Source organism: Rhinopithecus roxellana, chromosome 1 (genome assembly GCF_007565055.1).
Source record: "Rhinopithecus roxellana isolate Shanxi Qingling chromosome 1, ASM756505v1, whole genome shotgun sequence".
In the NCBI taxonomy this organism is placed as follows: domain Eukaryota; kingdom Metazoa; phylum Chordata; class Mammalia; order Primates; family Cercopithecidae; genus Rhinopithecus; species Rhinopithecus roxellana.
In genome coordinates, this window is record NC_044549.1 from 128,441,085 (window position 1) to 128,457,866 (window position 16,782).

At 45.9% G+C, this 16,782-nt stretch overlaps 1 protein-coding gene across 1 annotated transcript; it reads right to left on the minus strand.

Annotated features, from left to right (window-relative positions):
• Positions 1 to 2,171: 2,171 nt before the first annotated feature.
• On the minus strand, positions 2,172 to 10,496 carry AHSG (alpha 2-HS glycoprotein). The gene is made up of 7 exons (XM_010376611.2): positions 10,100 to 10,496; positions 7,670 to 7,780; positions 6,945 to 7,029; positions 6,113 to 6,276; positions 4,837 to 4,938; positions 3,544 to 3,627; positions 2,172 to 2,903 (listed from the first exon to the last, which is right to left on the minus strand). Exons 1-7 carry the CDS (start codon positions 10,310 to 10,312, stop codon positions 2,559 to 2,561), a joined length of 1,104 nt encoding a protein of 367 aa, XP_010374913.2. The 5' UTR covers positions 10,313 to 10,496; the 3' UTR covers positions 2,172 to 2,558.
• Positions 10,497 to 16,782: the final 6,286 nt, after the last annotated feature.

The window sequence follows — 16,782 nt, forward strand, 5'->3', positions numbered from 1 at the left end:
CTACTTTCTTTCAAATAGTGCTGTGATGAACGTTATGAACTTTGTTAGCCTTGGTAGGCCATATGAAAGGAGGGTTGAAGTCACCAACTGCTAAATGCTGTGCACACACACACACACACACACACACAGTGATAAGAATGCTAATGAGGCAGCATTGTATTTCACATATTCCCACTGGTTCTTGGTAGCTTTTGGGTAGAGGTGGGGAAAGGGCTAGAGGTGGTGAGAGTGGTATATGCTAGCACCAGTGATATTTTATAAAAATGATTATTTGGGAAATTGATGTTGAGTGCCATGTCATAGAGGTTATGTATTCTTGCTTTAAATCTTAAAGATTAAAAATACATAATTTACCTTTTGAAACAACTTAAGTCCTACACATTTTTAAAAAATTAGCCAAAGATAGTGGTGCAATCTCGGCTTACTACAGTCCTGACCTCCTGGCCTAAGGTGATCTGCCCACCTGTATTCCAAATAGCTGGGCCCACAGGCGCATGCCACCACACCTGGCTAATTTTTGTATATTTTGTAGAGACAGGGTTTTGCCATGTTGTCCAGGCTGCTCTCAAACTCCTGGGCTCAAGTGATTCACCCGCCTCAGCCTCCCAAGTGCTGGGATTACAGGTATGAACCACTGTACCTGCCACCATGCCTGGCTGAGATTGCATATTTTTAAAGCAAGCACACTGTGAGTCTTACTTAAAACATTGCACTCTGACTAACCCATCATGTTTTGTCAATATCATGGGCACCACACTTTTTCATGTGCAGCAAAATTTTGAGGAGTAATTTTGATTATTGCTATTTTATTATTCTAATGTTTGGTGTTATTAGACTTTTTTTTTTTTTTTTTTTTTTTTGAGACCGAGTCTTGCTCTGTTGCCTAGACAGGAGTGCAATGGCACCATCTCGGCTCATTGCAACCTCTGCCTCTTGGGATCAAGTAATTCTCCTGCCTCAGCCTCCTGAGTAGCTGGGATTACAGGTGCCTGCCACCATGCCCAGCTAACTTTTGTATTTTTAGTAGAGACAGTGTTTCACCATGTTGACCAGGCTGGTCTCCAACTCCTAACCTCAGGTGATCCACCTGCCTTAGCCTCCCAAACTGCTGAGATTACAGGCATGAGCCACTGGGCCTGGACAATTTTTGTATTATCTTAACATCCACCAAATATTCTTAATTGGTAGTAGTGACACAAGTGTGGAAAAATGCACCTGAAATCCAATAACTTTGAAACATGTGTTAGACATAATTAAAATCCACTAAGAAGGCAAATAAATGAGACATATGTAATGCTATTAATTTAGGAGAGAATACTCTGTAAAATAATAACATAAGAAAGGACAGAGCAGCATTAATACAAAAACTGTGCTATAAGGGTGACAGATTTAACAGCTCTATAACTCATTCTAATATTATTGGGAATAAGTAATTCTAAAATAATGCACATTTTGAATAATGCTGTCTCCAGGTGTGCATCATTTAGAGGAAACAAGTCACATAGGAAACTGTTTTAGGCAATTCTAGCGAGGAAATCCTGAAGATATTTGGCAATGCAATGTTAGAATTCAAGAAAGAGGTCCAATCTGGAGCTACTAAGTTGCAGTTATCTGGGTAAGAATGATAGTTTAAATCATGAGAGAGGCCAAACTTGCCAAGTAGAGTACAGATTTAAAAAAAGGTCAAAGCCAGGCGCAGTGGCTCACGCCTATAATTCCAGCACTTTGGGAGGCTGAGGCAGGTGGATCACGAGGTCAGGAGATGGAGAACATCCTGGCCAACATGGTGAAACCCCATCTCTACTAAAATACAAAAAAATTAGCTGGGTGTGGTCATGCATGCCTGTAGTACCAGCTACTCAGGAGGCTGAGGCAGGGGAATCGTTTGAACTTGGGAGGCAGAGGTTACAGTGAGCTGAGATCGTGCCACTGCACTCCAGCCTGGGTGACAGAATGAGACTCATCTCAAAAAAAAAAAAAGGTCATATCTTATGAGTTGTGGGAAGATCCTAGTCTCACTTTTTCCTGTATCTGGCAATACAGCAGGTTTTTGTTCTCTTTTGGTTCTATTTTCACTTTGGTTTTGATTGGAGACACTGTGTGGTTGTTGGGATAAAAGGCTATGCATGTGAGGGGAACTGGGATGAAGTCGGCAATAAGTATGACCACACTCAGCTTAGAACCTTCTTTATTAAGGAAGGTATTTCAGGCACTTTTATTAACAGGCACATATAAGCTTAGCAAGAGCACCTTTCAAAGTCACAGTTGCAATGGTTTTCGTAAGGTCAGCCAGAGGCAGAGAACACAATCATGGTGGCTTACCATCAAAATCATGACAAATTGTCAACCTAATGCCTTCTGTCAAACATAACCACCATCCCCTCTGCTTCTGTCCTGTGAGGAATGACAGGAAGTAGGGATTCAAGACTTGATATTAATGTAGATCACATGTGACACTTGCGTGGTCAGCAGACAAGGTCCCCCACCCATGCCCAGGCTTGGACAAAATGGTGGCTATGTTTTCTCTGCCATGTCTCCTCATCTCTGCCATGTCTAGCCTAGACCTTGAAGTGTCTGACCCTCCCTGGACATGGAGGAACCACTGGCCCGGCAGCAGCACCAACACTAGGCTGCACCACTGAGCGTATTTTCCGGGGGTGCAACGCTTCTCCTGAGGGGGACCCCAATGAGACCACACCCATGAAGATGTGGCGCAGGTCGTAGTGTGCCCGGTGCAACGGGAGCACTGGGGGAGCTGCCGCGAACACATGGGTGTATATGGGTGAGCCAGATGGAAGGGGTCCAGGTGCGCCAACTGGAGAGGATGCAGGTGCATCTGCATCCACCACGGGGGTGGGGACTGCTTCATTGGCACCTTCTGGTTGGGGCTGTGGGGTCGCAGGCTGGAAAAAGGACCATTTCCTTCAGTTAGTTTGCTTCCTCCTCCCAGTCAAGACCACCCACAGGTCCAGGTGGCACTGGCACCCAATTTCATCACATTATACATTTTTATTTGCAAAGAGTCTAGCAAGAAAGGACCTACCTAAGTACAGGGGATTGTCATCAAGGTTACAAGGAGGGATGACTGGCCTATCCTGGCCCCAGCCAGGATTGCCTTGGTGATGGTGGACTTGCACACATATGTCCCATGAGTAAAAGCACCCCACCTATGGCTCACCCTAGCCCAGCAGTGCCACCCTCTTTGTCATCTGAAGCTGCAGCCAGTGGGGGCTGCCAGGTAGATCTGGCCACCTGGTCTCTGCAACTCAGAAAACCACTCCCACCTCCCACAAATAAAAAGGTGGCTTTGTCAACTACACAGTAAGGTGGTTCTTCCCTGTAGTCACTAGTTCATGGGAGGGAAAGGCATAGCTAAAATATCCTTCCATTTGTTGATGATTCCACATACCCTAGTCTTATTTCATACTGTGAGGTTGGGAAGCGCAGGAGAGCAAATGTCCTGTCATCACCACTGCACTGCATAAATGTGAAGAGGTCATTGTATTCTGAAGGTGCAGGCAAGAATATTCATGGAGCTGTTACCTGTGTTTGGAACACTGTGCAGGTCACTGCAACTTCTTCTCCACCAAGCTTCTCATTGAGTGTTGCCTTACAAAAGCCATATTGCTGCCCACAGAGAAAGAGGAGTTATTTTAACTGATTTAAAAAATGGATCCCCCCCCCTCAATTTCATTGACACTCCAACCTTAAATTAGTTTGAGAAACCATTTTTCTTAAAGTTATAGTTTCTGCTTGTGGAAGGTATATGATTCTATATATAATATGGAAATACAGAAATACTTTGAGAGTGAGAGATTACCCATAATCCCTTTCTGGTGGTGACCTGGAAAGAATGAGGGTTAACATTGATGCATTTCTTTCTTATTTTAAAATACTATTAAATATGATTTAAAAATTGAGATCATTGTGACTATACGATGTTGTATTCTGTGTTTTTTCACTTGCCACAATAGCATTTTCTCATATCATTCATTATTCTTTGAAAACACAATTTTTAGCATCTGCACAATTTTCTATTTACTGATGTGCATGTATTATTCAATGACACCTTCCTGTTGGACATACAGATCTCTCTTTTTTGGTCTCTTTGTATCTATAATAAATCATTTTTATAGATATATTCTGTCAAATGTCACTGACGATTTCTTTTTTTGAGACAGAGTCTCACTCTGTTGCCCAGGCTGAAGCACAGTGGTGCGATCTCAGTTCACTGCAACCTCCACCTCCCAGGTTCACACCATTCTCCTGCCTCAGCCACCCGAGTAGCTGGGACTACAGGTGCCCACCACCACGCCTGGCTAATTATTTTGTATTTTTAGTAGAGACGGGATTTCACCATGTTAGCCAAGATGGTCTCGATCTCCTGACCTCATGATCCACCCGTCTTGGCCTCCCATAGTGCTGGAATTACAGGCGTGAGCCACCACCCCAGCCACTGATGATTTCTTTAGACTAAAATCCTAGAAGTGTATATTATCAGCTCAACGACTTGAAAGTTTCATATCAGAGTTATATGCCTAGAAAATGTGCACGTCACACTCCCAGTGGCTGGGCGTGACTTGACTTGGCTTCATTAGGAAATAGCCTCTGTCTTTCTCCTAACTCCATGTGCTTGCAGTGGGTGAGATGACTTGGTGATGGCTTTTAAAGGGGTGGGGTGACACCCTAAGGAAAGACCTGCCATGATCCACAGGGAGCGGGCATTTGCACTGTTATTCTCTGTCTGCAGCCCCAAGATACAAACTACCCAGGGATGTTCTGTTCCACAAACAGCTCTGTCTGAGTGGTAACACCCCAAGGTCCCAGCCCACTCACCTTTTTTGCTAGCAGGTTGCAGTTGGCTGCCTCTGTGGCCTCTTTAGCAACACAGTCAGTGCCAGATATTGTAAACTCCACATACGTAGAAGGTGGGAGGGGCTGAGAAGAGTACATGAAAATGCTCTTGAGGAAACATGACTTAGAATGAAAAGGGCAGAGAAGGAGAGCAGGAAGTAGCCTCCTTCCGGGAGCGCCATTCATGCAGACCATGCGTGGTCCCAGAAGGCATGTCCCTCAATGGCTTACACAGGGCAGTCGCTATGGGGTTGTGTTCTGAAGTGCTTGTACTTTAGAGATATGGATTGTGTCTTCCTTGTAGGAGGGGCAAGTATCCATCACAGATCCTTCAGGTTGGAGGTGAGTTTGCAGATAGGAAACAGGCCAGCCTTAGACTGATAGGAGTGGGAACCCTTCCTCCCCATAGCCCTCGCTCTTGGGCTGCACTTGAGACCCAAGGTTCAGGTTACTCCAAGATAGGGTGGGAAAGTGAAGAGATTAATACCTCTTCCACCTACTTCATAGAGCAGATTCAAACGAAAAGATTTAGATGAAAGTATGGAAGATATCACTTGAGCTTTTTTTTCTTATAGTAGTTGCAGCATATGGACACAATAAAATATCTATTATTCGGTCTAGTCTGGGGTGGGGATGTTCTGAGAATCACATATCTGATTAATAGAATTGCCATCTATACTAGGGTATTTCCAAGTATGGCCATGGCTGATATCCAGAATACATTTTCTTAAACATTTGAATTCTGTTGCATTCAAATGTGCTAAACCACCCACAGTACAATGAGATGTTTTCTCCAGTGACTCGAAAGGCATTTTAGGATCTTACCATTATAAGCTCGTCAGTACAAGTGAGTATTAATTACGAGTGTGTGGCAGATGTTCAGCAGAGATGGGTGATGATGGAGCCCAGCGAATTTACAGAGAGTGCTTCTGGCCGACGTGGGAACCTCTACCCGCTGACACAGAGCTTTGGTTTTAGCTGGAACTGAGGGAGTGGGGATGTACCTGCCTGCAACTGTGGCTGCTGGATGTTACAGTGGCTCAGCATGGGGGAGGAGCCGAGGGTGTTGGGGGTCCTCATGACACTCAGGGACCTGATACCCCTTCGGATGCTTTCTTCCCTTTCCAAACAACCCTCTCCTTGCTTTCTCCTCCCTGCCCCTGCACCTGTTCTTCCCTCCCTCCCGATTCACCACGTGCAGTACATTCCCGAAGTGCCACCGAATTGCTCAACCTGTCAAAAGAATCTCAGTCTTTACCACAAGTTGAGCCCGGGAAATTTCCTCCAGCTGAAAATTGGAGCCGTTGTTTTGGGCGTTGAAGACGGTCAGGGCAGCTTCCGCCGCGTGCACCACCCTGGTGTCGTTCAGCGGGGCCAGCAGGGGGCAGTCTCGGCACACTTTGCGCACGTCTTCGGCCGAATCTGCTCGGAGAGAGGAAACCCGGATATGGGCAGCCAGTCTCCGTGGCATCGCCCCAGCTCTGCTGGTTAGCAAGGGCTAAGGCACGCCCCAAATGGCTTCAGGCACTTTCACTGCTTCTTACTAAACCTTCAAGCAGCTCGTGCCATGCTGACATTTCTGCAGGAGCCCTTATCATCACGGGGCAATTTTCACCTCCAATAACAATAACTTCTTTGTATTTTTTTTGAGACGATCTCACTCTGTGTCACCCAGGCTGGAATGCAGTGGCGCGATCTCGGCCCACTGCCACCTCTGCCTCCCAGGTTCAAGCGATTCTCCTGCTCCAGCCTCCCTAGTAGCTGGGATTACAGGCAAGCACCACCACACCCAGCTAATTTTTATATTTTTAGTAGAGATGGGGGTTTCACCATGTCAGCCAGACTGGTCTGGAACTCCTGACCTCAGGTGATCCACCCGCCTCGGGTGGGTGGATTACAGGCATGAGCCACCGCACCAGGCCAAGAACAGCTTCTTAAAACACAATTTTGAAATCCCAGAACCCAGGAAATTTGGCTTCTACTTTTCCTCACCGACAAAGCGGCTAGAACTACTTAGGTTAAAAATCATTCAGATCCTTTCCCCACTTTCTCTACAAGGAAAAAATAAGAATAAGAATAGTCATCTGTACCTGGACTGGAATCACATTTTGCGTACGCCACGGAAAACTTGCCATTTACTTTCAACAACTGGAAATCACAGTCTCCTTCGACAGCCTGGAGAAAGAAACCCACGTGAGGATGGCTGCCTTTCCCCTTCACACCCCGGGAAGGCTTCCTCCAGGCATGGCTGTCAAAGGTGACCTTGCAAAATCGCCTTCTTTGGGTAATACTGAAACATGGCACTCTCTGCTTTCAGGGATACAACAATATAGTTAAACGCTTGTAAAAATCAGCCTCAGGGCAGGTGGCATCAAATAGCAATTTTATTTATGATGATGATGATTATTATTTTGAGGTAGAGATTCGCTGTTGTTGCCCAGGCTGGAGTGAAATAGCAGGATCTTGGCTCACTGCAGCCTCTGCCTCCCGGGTTCAAGCGATTCTTCTGCCTCAGTCTCCTGAGTAGCTGGGATTTACAGGTGCCCGTCACCACGCCCAGCTAATTTTTGTACTTTTAGTAGAGACGGGGTTTCACCCTGCCGACCAGGCTGGTCTGGAACTCCTGACCTCAGGTGATCCACCTGCCTCGGCCTCCCAAAGGGCTGGGATCATAGGTATGAGCCCCCGCGCTCGGCCACAAATGGCAATTTTAGAAACTGTACCCTGGCTAGCCAAGAAGGCAGGTTGAGAAGCTGGCTGAATCGGTGGAGCTGGCCGAAGGACCACCCACAGCCACCCTAAGAAGGGTACTCACATGCTCCTTCAGCTGCCTCACGCTGCATTGTGCCACAGGGGTGGGGTCCAGCACATGGCAGGTGGTCTCCAGGGTGTCTATTTCAATCTCAAACATCTCTCCAAAGGGCTGCTGCGGAGACAAAGAGTGAAGCCGTGAGCAGCCCATTCCCCTGATCCTGTGGTGTGGGCCACGGTGTGCGCCCTCACTGGGCTTGAGCACACGCCCCTTTTGGAGAGGTGAGGGAAATGTCATTCTTATTGTCAGTCTGCAACTCCGTCTAGCTCTGAACTGGCCCGTGGGCAGGACAATGACCAGGGCTTGTCTGGTCTTCGTCTGTCGATTATGGGAGCACCAGACGATGCTCGCAAAGCAGAGGAGGTCCTGGGCTTGAACAAGTCGATGGAGCCACAGCCCTCACTCTGAGCCCTATTTGGAAACTACAAATGAGTATTAACGCTTATTTGTATTTATTATTTATTTATTATTTTTAAGATTTCACTCTTCAAGCATTGCTTTGGAAAATCCAGGTTTGGATTTTTCTCAGATAAGCTGCAAAATAAGATTGTGTAGGGTAATATCTTACTGTCTTTTTTTTTAGTCTCCTCTATCCCTCCCTCTCCTTATTTCTTTCTTCCTTTTATTACTTTCCTTCCTTCCTCCATTTTCTTTTCCCTCCTAGAGGGTTTTGCTGCTGCTGTCCTTGGCTTTTCCTTTGTCTCGGCTTGTGCAGCAGATGCCGGCCTGCAACTATGCCGCTCTCTACTTCCCCCTGCTGGCGGTAATGGGGAAGGGCGAGTCTCCCTCTGACAGGAAACTGGGTATCACTAGTGTAGACATGAGGGAGCTTGCAACAATCCTTGGAGATGTTCTTGTCAGTTCACCTGTTTTTGTATCCTGTCTTCGAAGCCTGAAAAATCCAGAAGGTACAAGTATGCCTTTTCTTCTCTCAGCCCAGCTCTGCTTGCCTCTCATTGGTTCTGCCTGGCTCACTAATACCTGAAGCCTCAGCATCTTCCCTGGGAGAAGCTCTGCATTTTTATGATGTCCAGGCGTGTGCAGAGTGACTGCCTGAAAGCGTCCACAGCTCTGAAGAACAGGAACTGGGTACACCTGAGTTTCTCAAGGAACCCAACTCTGAGGCTCTGCCTTTAGTGAAAGTCACAATGCCCATTCATTATTACCTGTTCCCTCAGATGTGCATGTTGCGTGTTCATTTCCCCTGAATTTATCAGCGTTTCCTCCTAACCACCATTGTGCTTTAATATGGCTGCAGCACTCTTAAAATCCATCCAGAGCAATCCTGGTTTCAAATATTTTGTCTCTTTGTGAGATGGATGGCAGTTGTCAGCCGGTCCAGGCTTCCTGTTGTTGACCTTATTTTCCAACCTAGATTGTAAACTCTTGTGGGCACATATTATGCCTTTTTTACCATTGTATTAGGTCGAACCATTAACACAGTCAATATTTGCTTGCTTTAGATATAGAAAAATGGCAGTTTTATATGGTTCAACCTAATATCTCTGGTTCTTGTCCAAGGAAGGCTTGTAATACATATTTGCTGAAAGAATTGTCATTCATCAGAAATAAAATCTAATTTCAAAACAGGCAGTAGACAGACAGCTTCTTCCCGCCTCTCCAAATCTCTTTACTGATCCCTGAGGCATATTTCCAGCTTGACTTTTCTTGTCACTGGCTTCAGATTGTGTTGGTTTCCTGTCTAGCGTGTGAGGAGGTGAATCCTGTTTATGCCAAGACTTCTCTCTGGGATGTGGGTAACTCTCTTAGGGAGGCAGTTTGTATAGAAGAAGGAACACAGATCTGGAATCAAATCCCAGCCTGAAGACTTAGTAATTATATGATCTTGGACCAAAACACACACACACACACACACACACACACACACACACACACAACAGAGCCTTGGTTTCCTCTTGTGTAAGACAAGAACAATATACGCACCACACAGCACCAGGAGGCAGGACTGGGAAAGAGTAAATGAGATAATCTATGTGAACGGGCCTGGCATATAGTAGGCATCTGCCAGATGCTAGTTTTATTCATTCTCAGTCTTTGTCAGAGAGAAACCAAACCAAAGACAGATACATGATTTTCAGCCAGTGGTAACGTGGCAACCAGGAGCTGGTTTCTTGGGTCTTAGTTTTTCCAGCAAGTTACACTTTCCACCTGTGATCTGCAAACTACCATTGAAGCACTTTTTCTTCTGCACACCACCCCACACCCTACCCAGCTCCCTCCTGAGAGCCATGACTGCTGTACAGAATGTCTCCTCTCTTGGTCTCTGCCTGCCCCTTCCCTCACTCCTGGGAAGAAATCAAAGTATTTACTCCGCTGTGGTTTCATTTGCACTGGGAGATGGTGAACTTTTGAGGCACCTGGTTGAGCTCCATATACAAATTATTTCAGCTCATACACAGCAGGTCCACTTACCCGAGGCCACACCTTCACTTCATCAATCTGGTTCAAGGTGTGTTTGTATCCCCAAGGAAAGTTTTGATTGATGTAGTCTATAGCCGCCAGAGCTGCTTCCTCAGTTTCTGGATCATCGCAGTTCGGTTGTCTATAAATCAGCCCTGGGCCATGTGGGGCTGAGTGGCAGCCCCAGAGCCGAGCAAGACAAAGGAGCAGGACAAGGGACTTCATGGCTGCCCCAGAGAGGCCCTGGCAGGTGTGCAGGTGGCTGGAGGCTTCGGGACCAACCCAGGTGCTCTGCTGGGAAAGGTAGACTCATGGAGGGTGGTGGGCTTTATTTATCTGTTGGAGCCTGCCGGAAGAATTGCATAAGGATACAGGATGATTTCTGCTTTGGTTAAAAAAAAAAAAAAAAACAACCTGCAAACATCAGCCCTGGAAAAGCAAACAGGTTAGGACATCGCTGGTCCCCAAGAAATCTGCCAAAGTCCATGCTGCTGTGGGGGAGATGCTCCAAAGTCTGCTTGGAACATGGTAATAGCAGCAAAGAGAAGACAGCTGAGGGGATGAGGTGGACATGGTCAGCCTCAGAGTGCCATGGGTTTGGCAGCAGAGGAAATGTCTTCTACTGTGATCTAAGCATGCCATGGGGTCTGTGAGAGGGAAGGGGGGATACTCAGCAATTTGATAAAATTCTCTAATGTCAGGGGGAATTAGCTTTCCAAGAGGAGTCCTACAGGAAGAACAAGGCCCACTGATATAGCAAAGGTACAGATGTGCTATAGGAGATGCCAAGATTTTGGGGGAAGATTCTTGGAGAAAAGAAGAAAGAATGAGATATGTTTCTGCCTAAAGTGGGTAATGGAGGTGGAAGGAGGGGGTTCCCGTGGCAGGACCAGGATGGGAAATGACCAGCAAAATGTGTGGGGTTCCCTGCCCCTTCTCTTCCTTCTCCAGACCTCACTGCCAGGGCCCTGCAGGTGGCAGCAGAGATGGGCACTGACCTGAGTCTCCTAGCTGGCTGAGCATGATTAGCACCAGTAACCTAGTGCCCCAGCCAGTGCACAAGTGCAGCAGAGGGGAGTGCTGATCTAACAGCGACTCATTTGACACAGCTCTGGGTTTGAGTTCGACACGGCAGGCTGAGATGCTGCACAAGCAGCTAAGGACACAAATGCCCCTTGAACACTCTTTGCAGACTCAGCAGAATTATAGTGTGTCTTTCTGGCCAGAACACAGGGCCAGTGTTGACTCCAGGCACTGCCTATTAAGTGACCCTTGACAATTCCGAGTGTGACCTCCAAGGAGGGTTGGCAGGATAAAAAGAGGCTTGGGAAATATCACACAAGGACCTGATTTGGTTTAGTCTGAAACAAAGAAACCCTCTCATGGAGACCAACATAATCTTCAAATATTTAGAGGCCATCATTGTGTGTGGGTGAATTTGTTCTAATGTTTGATACTGCTTCAGAGAAAAAATAAAACTGGTTAAAAAAAAGAAAGAAGAGGGGCTCCTCCAAAGGGAAGCTTAATATTGACTTTCTGGGGTGAGGATTGGGATGAGGGAAGTGAAGTGAGTGGTGATGGGGCAGAGAAGGTAGTTGGCAGGACTGTTTTCACATTTACTCCCAGCCGCTTACACACCACACAGAATCTTAATAACAGAAGCTCAGAAGGTGTGGCCAGGACTGCAGGTTCTCTCTGAGACGGGGAACATGACTCTTCCAGATGCAAAACAGACTCTGGTCATTTAGCAAGATGATCCTCAAAGCCAGGGGCAACCTTCCATCAGCCTTATACTCCATTTCACTCAGGGCTCTGACTCCTGAACTGTGTGTAGAAGCTATGCTTTTCTTTACATAATCTTTAAAAATATTGAAGGGCTGGGCGTGGTGGCTCACACCCGTAATCCCAGCACCTTGGGAGGCCGAGGTGGGCAGATCACCAGGTCAGGAGATTGAGCCCATCCTGGCCAACATGGTGAAACATGGTCTCTACTAAAAATACAAAAATTAGCTGGGCGTGGTGGCGCACGCCTGTAGTCCCACCTACTTGGGAGGCTGAGACAGGAGAATCACTTGAACCCAGGGGGTGGAGGTTGCAGTGAACCGAGATGGCACCACTGCACTCCAGCCTGGCAACAGAGGGAGACTCCATTTCAAAAAAAAAAAGGCCGGGCGCAGTGGCTCACGCCTGTAATCCCAGCACTTTGGGAGGCCGAGGCGGGTGGATCACGAGGTCAGGAGATCGAGACCATCTTGGCTAACACAGTGAAACCCCGGCGTGGTGGCGGGCACCTGTAGTCCCAGCTACTCCGGAAGCTGAGGCGAGAGAATGGCGGGAACCCAGGAGGCGGAGCTTGCAGTGAGCCGAGATCGCGCCACTGCACTCCAGCCTGGGCGACAGAGCGAGACTGCCCAAAAAAAAAAAAAAAAAAAAAAAATTGAATAAAGTGTGGTGTGGTGGCACACACCTGCAATCCCAACTATGAAGGCAGGGTGATCGCATAAGCCCTGGAGTAAGCTATGGCTGCAGTGAGCTATGATCGTGCCACTGCGCTCCAGCCCAGCCAACAGAATGAGACTCTGTCTCAAAAAAGAAATCATTCGCAATCTCATCATGCAGAGATAAACAATGTTAATGTTTTGGTGCATTTATATCTTTTCTTTTTTCTATGTAAAATAATATTTTAATGTAATTTTGATTATACTGCATATACAGCTTTTAAAATTTTTTCACCCATCATTTTAACTTTAATATTTTCCTATGTCATTAAGTAGACTTAAAAATATGTTTACAGGCCAGGCGCTGTGGCTTACACCTGTAATCCCAGCACTTTGGGAGGCCGAGGCAGGTGGATCACGAGGTCAAGAGATAGAGACCATCCTGGCCAACATGGTGAAACCCCATCTGTACTAAAAGTACAAAAAATTAGCTGGGCATGGTGCTTGATGCCTGTAATCTCAGCTACTTGGGAGGCTGAGGCAGGAGAATCACTTGAACCTGGGAGGCGGAGGCTGCAGTGAGGGGAGATTGTACCACTGCACTCCAGCCTAGGCAACAGAGGGAAACTCTGTCTCAAAAAAACAAAACAAAACAAAACAAAACAAAAACCACAACACACCTTTTCATTTAGGAATCTCTGGCTTTTGATTCTTTTTTTCAGGATAGATTTTTAGAAGTAAAATGATTGATTCTAATGATTTGCACATTTTTAAAGCTCTTAATTTCTATAGTCAAATCGCCTATTTGGCTATGCCAATTTATTCCCTTCCATTTAGCTGTTGTGTGATATCAGCTCAGCTGTTTTCTCTTTTCCTCTGCTACTGCTTTCATGCTGACTTTTGTGGGAGCTTAGATATGTGAACACTATCAGAACTCTTTTTTTAAAATGTAATTTATGAATATCTTTGCTTTTATCTCAACTTCTCCGTATGGCGAATACTTATAAACTAAAATAACTTTGGTATCAAGCCGAATAAAATGGTTCCTTAGATTTTTTCAGGTTCCTTAGAAAGAAATGTTGCCATTTACTTACTGGAAATGAGGAAGAAAATAGATGATATTTTGGTATATTTTCCAAGATGGCTGTAGCATTAGTGCCAATGGGTAGTTCCCTGTGCCTGCTGACACCAGTTTTAAACTTTAAAGGATTCTCACTTACCAATTGTGTGTGGGACTCCTAAGTGATCTTCACATGTTGAATACATATACTCATGAGCAATCTTGGGTCAGTTTGATCCAACTGGCTCCAGCTTCTTTGCATGTCAGTAGGAGATAGGCATTTCCTCCATTTTCTAGTCCTTTGCTGCATTATTTTAGTTACTTTTCTGTGCATTTTTCTATGAGGTTCACATCACAGCAATAAAATAATCCTCATTCCATTCACACTGTGATGGCTGATAGTGTGTTGAGGATATCAAGGGCTTGTTAGAACTGGTTAAGGAGAGCAGGCCCAACAGTCTAAGGAACAGGAGAAAATCAGCCATCTCCAGGAGACGGCAGCAGGGCACCGGGCAGTGCTTGCTGGTGCAACCCTTGTGCAGCTGACGGCAGAAGTCTCAAGATGGCAGGTTGTCTTAGTCCATTTGTGTTTCTATAAAGGAATACCTGAGGCTAGGTAATTTATAAAGAAAAGAGGTTTATTTGGCTCATGGTTCTACAGGCTGTACAAGAAGCACGACACCAGCATCTGCTTCTGGTGAGGGCTACAGGCTGTTTCCACTCATGGCGGAAAGCAAAGAGGAGCTGGTGTACGCAAGCAAATGGTGAAAGAGAGGGGAGACGACCAGCCTTTTTTTCTTTCTTTTTTTTTTTTTTAACAACCAGCTCTCAAGGAAAATAATATAGCAGGAATTCACTCATCTCCACCAGGATGGCACCAAGCCCTTCATGAGGGATCTGTCTCCATGACCCAAACACCTCCCATTAGGCCCCACCTCCAACACTGGGGATTAAATTTCAACATGAGGTGTCAGGGGACAAACATCCAAAGTGGAGCAACAGCTGAGGATGGCACCAGTGTTTCTGAATTTGTCAAAAGGACTCTTTGCCAGGGAGCCACTAGGGCAGGTGATGTATTTAAACTATTCCAAGGCAGAATTCAGTGTTTATAGTTGCAGGTCAGGAGCCACAACAAGAAAGATCACCATAAGCTCAGGGTCAGAGTTTCTCAGAGGCTGGTTCCATTAGTGGACGTGGGTGTAGGAGGAAGAGGATAGATCTAGAAAGATGTGAAATATCCAGTCAGGCAGCAAGAGCTAAGGTGATAGCTAGAAACCAGTCTCTCACAAAACAGAAGATGAAAAAGTACCTGTCAGCAAAAGCCAGAAGGACTTGTTTCTGTAGGGAGGAAACAGCAGTGGTTGGTTTTTAAATCATTAGGTCAGGTTCATGGCTCTGCCCTTTCTGCTACTTAAAGGGCCTGATAGACTGGGTATTAATTTCACTCCGAGACTGCGTCTTTCTTCATTCATATGTTCAATGAACAAACATTTATTGAGCACCTACTATCCGTGTTATCAGATGCCTGGACACAGAGTAATGAGAACCACATGCTCTGGAGGAGCTCATCTTGACTCATTTAGTCCAGCGAGGTCTGATCAGCAAAGAACTTTATGCTAATATATGAAATTATCATTCTGTTATTAGACAAATTATCATAATTTCCTGTGAAGACAGATTGGGGTTTATTTCTCCAATGTAAAGCACCAGTGAATGAAAGCAAGTTACCCTTGTCCAAGGACCCATCTGGTTTCTTGTGAAGGTAACTTAACAGCAAGTGCCCTGGAAGTCATCAGCCCATAATTAGGAAGAGCCCCTTGCACTCGGTGCCAAAGTTGGGAGATGTGGGCCCAACCACAGCGTGGCAAAAATGACCATAAGTAATGGCTCCATGTTTTGGGGTGGGAAAATGTGCTCTGCAAACCTTCCTCCAACCCTGCCCGCATGAGCAGGACCTAGCTCTGCAAATCCAAACCCCAGAAAGGACATTGCATTTGAGAACATATAAATGGAAGAGTAAGGCCTGGACTAGAGTAGGGCAAGGGAGTGGGTAAAGGTGCAGATTTCAAGGAGGCCTCTCCCTCGGGGTTGCTGCTTCTTAAATTTTGTGCTCTAGCCCTCTCATGCTGCACCTTTGTCCTGCCCTGGGGAAGAGGCATAATCTAAACCCAGGATAGAAAAAATGTTTCTGCCAGGGCACAGTGACTCACACCTGTAATCCCGGTACTTTGGGAGGCAGAGGCGGGTGGATCACCTGAGGTCAGGAGTTCAAGACCAGCCTGGCCAACATGGAGAAACCCCGTCTCTACTAAAAATACAAAAATTAGCCAGGCATAGTTGTGTGCGCCTGTAATCCCAGCTACTAGGGAGGCTGAGGCAGGAGAATTGCTTGAACCTGGGAGGTGGAGGTTGCAGTGAGCCGAGATCGTGCCATTGCACTCCAGCCGGGGTGACAGAGTAAGACCCCATCTCCAAAAAAGAAAAAAAAAAAAAGTTTCCATTTCATCAAATACTTTTTCTCTTTCAAGGGAAGTTCTTTTAACATTTGGGCTGGTGATCCTATGTGTGCAATGGGCCCCAACACAGCAATCCTTGCAGTAAACTTTTCATCATCACATAAGAAACAATGGGAACCTTCCATTCTCTTTTGTACAATAGGAAGGAGATTTCCAACTACATACTGTTTAGTGTGGCCTTGACACTCACTTAACATTCTGTCTTATAAGAGAATCACTTCACGGTTAAAGAAATCGGGAGATTTGAGCTTTCCAGGCCTGGAACAGCACCTCCTCAGGAAAACAGCATCATCATAGCTCCTGTTACTGACTTATTCATAAAAGGCATGAGAGCTGTACTATTCTTATCCTTCCTCCTTTACAGAGGGAAAAAGGGCTGAGAGATTCTGGAACTTGACCACATCACACACAAAGAAAATGGAAGGGCCTGGATTTAGCCCAGTCACTTTATTTCTGTATTAACCCCAAACCAAAAGTATATGGGGCCCAAGAAAAGCTGGGGAGGTTGGCTACTAGACACCAATCTCCTGCTAGACACTAAATTGAGCAAATCATTATTCTTAATGATAGAAAACATGACTACATTAAAAAAGGATGAGTTCATGTCCTCTGTAGGGACATGGATGAAGTTGGAAACCATCATTCTGAGCAAACGATCACAAGGACAGAAAATCAAACACC